This window comes from Carcharodon carcharias, chromosome 1 (assembly GCF_017639515.1).
Source record: "Carcharodon carcharias isolate sCarCar2 chromosome 1, sCarCar2.pri, whole genome shotgun sequence".
NCBI classification, from domain to species: domain Eukaryota; kingdom Metazoa; phylum Chordata; class Chondrichthyes; order Lamniformes; family Lamnidae; genus Carcharodon; species Carcharodon carcharias.
Genome location: NC_054467.1, coordinates 129,931,654 through 129,934,334, shown reverse-complemented (window position 1 = coordinate 129,934,334; position 2,681 = coordinate 129,931,654). Strand labels below are relative to the sequence as shown.

Genomic DNA, 2,681 nt, shown 5'->3' with positions numbered 1-2,681 from the left:
GAAAGGAGAATACAGAGCATTATATCTAGAAGAGCACATTCAGAATTTAGTATGGCGCTTTTCTGCATTGCTCCACCTTAAAACTCACATCCCTCCTTCAGAATTTCACTGATATAGGTTGTTTCACTGAATAGAAAGTTGTCAATAGCAAGTTAAATTTGACTTCTATTAAACTAAATTCCTGACATTGACTTAACAAAAAACTTAAGATAACCTAATCATAGCGATGAAAATTCAAAGAGCAGGTAATAGCAGTACTATGGGCCTGACACACCTTGCATTGAAAAATGGAAGAATGTTTCCATCCTCCAAAAATAATGATCTTCAATTGAAACTAAATTGAAGCATAGCCTTGAATATGCCATTTCAACAGCTATGAGATCAAAATTTCTAATTTTGCTAATTTAAATAAAAAATAGAAGTGAGTGAAAGTTGCTGAAATATACGGATTAAACTCATTGAATTATTCACCCACGTATGTTAAATCAGAGGATTCCTATCACTCCACAATTGAATTAACCAACTCCGTGAAAATAACGTTTGTTTTAGAGATTGGTCATGTTGATTCTTGGTTAAAGATCAATCATGGCAGATTCTTAAGAACTTTGAAAATTGTATATTTAGCAAAAGTCGGTCATTTATCAGTAAGAGTGGAAATGTTATGTTAAGTATATTTCTCAAACTGAATAATAGCTTAACATTTTTCATTTAACTTAGAACTTTAAAAGTTGCAAGCTGTTTGTCATTCTGGACTCAGACAGAGGCCAGACATAGCCATGCCTCACTGGCTGAAGATGCTGTGCCTTGGACGTCACAGACAAGAAGGGTCTGCCTCTAGTACGCTGATGACTGTGCAATATCCAGTACCATTCGCAGTTCCTCAGATATTGAAGCAATCCATGTCTATATGCAACAAGTCCTGTGCAACATTTAGACTTCAGCTGATAAGTGGCAAGTAACATTCATGCCACACATGAGCCAAGCAATGGCCATCTCCAACACAACAGAAACTAATCATCTCCCCGTGATATTCAATGGCATTACCATCGCTGAATCCCCCATTATCAACATCACCAAAAACTGAACTGGACCAGCCATTTAACACTAGCTACAAGAGTAGGTCAGAGGCTGGGAATTCTGTGAGTACATCGCCTCCTGACTCCCCAAAGCCTGTCCACCATCTACAAGGCACAAGTCAGGAGTGTGATGGAATACTCCCCACTTGCATGGGTGAGTGCAGCTTCCACAACACTCAAGAAACCTGACACTATCCAGGACAAAGCAACCCACTTGATTGGCGCCACTTCCACCACCATAAACATGGTGTGTACAATCAAGATGCACTGCAGCAACTCATCAAGACTCCTTTGACAGCAACTTCCAAACCCACAGTCTCTATCATTAGGAGGACAAGGGCAGCACATGCATGGGAACACCACCACCTACAAGTTGTCCTCCAAGCCACTCACCATCCTGACTTGGAACTATATAGCTGTTCATTCATTGTCACTAAGTCAAAATCCTGAAACTTCTTACTTATTTGCAGTCTTGTGTTTTATAATCTTTAGAACGATTGACCTAAATGGAGTTGGTGTATTTGGTGACTGCTTTTCTGCCTTCAGAGGTGGCGCATTTGGCCAGTATCCCTGGCAGCATGAGGAGGACGGCGCTCTGGATCTCTCTGGCCAAGATGGTGTGGCACTTGTTGTAGTGAATGAGGTGCGAAGTCTCAGAGGCAATGAGCTCAAAAATTTCAACAACAAAGGAATTCATAACACTCAGGCCTTGGATGAGATCCTGGTGGAAGGGTGGACCTGGGTCAGCACCCTGTAAGTGGAATAGCTCTGCTCGCGAGATTTCTTCCACTTCTTGGGTGGTTTCTTGATGACTTTCGTCAGCGACTGCTTTGACACCTTGCGGCATGCACCAACCTTAGCCACAGCCACCACCTCAGGCATTCTACTCGACTTGGACCAACTCAAGTCAGTAGCTACACCACATGGACTGCTGTGGTTCAAGAAGGCAGCTCGCCACCACTCTCTCAAGAGCAGTGAGGTATGGGCAACAAATGCTGGCCTAGCCAGGAATGCCCACATCCTGTGAAATAATTTTTTAAAATCTGAAATAGCACTTGAGATGGAGACCATTGTCGGACATGCTAGCAGGTTGCAGGTTAAAGGGTGTAACAGCTCCAAAATGAACAGAATTTCTGAGTGATATTGGAGGCAAAATTAATTCCTATACAGTCTGATGCTTTTGAAAAATGTTAAATGTCATAACAGAACACAATCAGTCTAATTAGCCAAGTGTTGCCAGAAGACAGCAAATGGAGAATGAAGGCAGGGAATGGAAAAGAATATTCATATCACATTACAGTGCTGTGAGGAACCTACAGAAGAATAGACAAAAATCCAGTGGTCCAGCGTGTCAATCTTCATGACAAATCTGAGGAAGAAATCATGTCACAATGTGAGACAGATGAAGGAGAAATATACTTTCCTATGTGGTTTGTACCATGAAAGAGTCAATGTAAAATTGTGGATCCGTCTGGATAGAAATGTGAATTTGAATTGGACACTGGGGCTTTTCCAACTATTAAGGCATCTAAAGTATATTAGAAAAAGTTTAGGAAAATTGCCCAACTATAAGAAAGTAACAATTTATCAACAATTTCCTTGCAA

At 41.0% G+C, this 2,681-nt stretch overlaps 1 protein-coding gene across 1 annotated transcript; it reads right to left on the bottom strand.

Moving 5' to 3' along the window:
- Positions 1–1,578: 1,578 nt before the first annotated feature.
- LOC121275318 (histone H2B type 1-P-like) lies at positions 1,579–1,958 on the bottom strand. The gene is made up of 2 exons (XM_041182799.1): positions 1,827–1,958; positions 1,579–1,743 (listed from the first exon to the last, which is right to left on the bottom strand). Exons 1-2 carry the CDS (start codon positions 1,956–1,958, stop codon positions 1,579–1,581), a joined length of 297 nt encoding a protein of 98 aa, XP_041038733.1.
- Between the last annotated feature and the right edge of the window lie 723 nt (positions 1,959–2,681).

What these genes read in the sequence shown, in the direction of transcription:
- LOC121275318 (XM_041182799.1), bottom strand. Translation starts at nt 1,958, where the DNA reads ATGCCTGAGGTGGTGGCTGTGGCTAAGGTTGGTGCATGCCGCAAGGTG. An exon ending in AGAGCTATTCCACTTACAGG is followed by an intron (nt 1,744 to 1,826) that starts GTGCTGACCCAG and finishes GAAATTTTTGAG; the next exon opens with CTCATTGCCTCTGAGACTTC.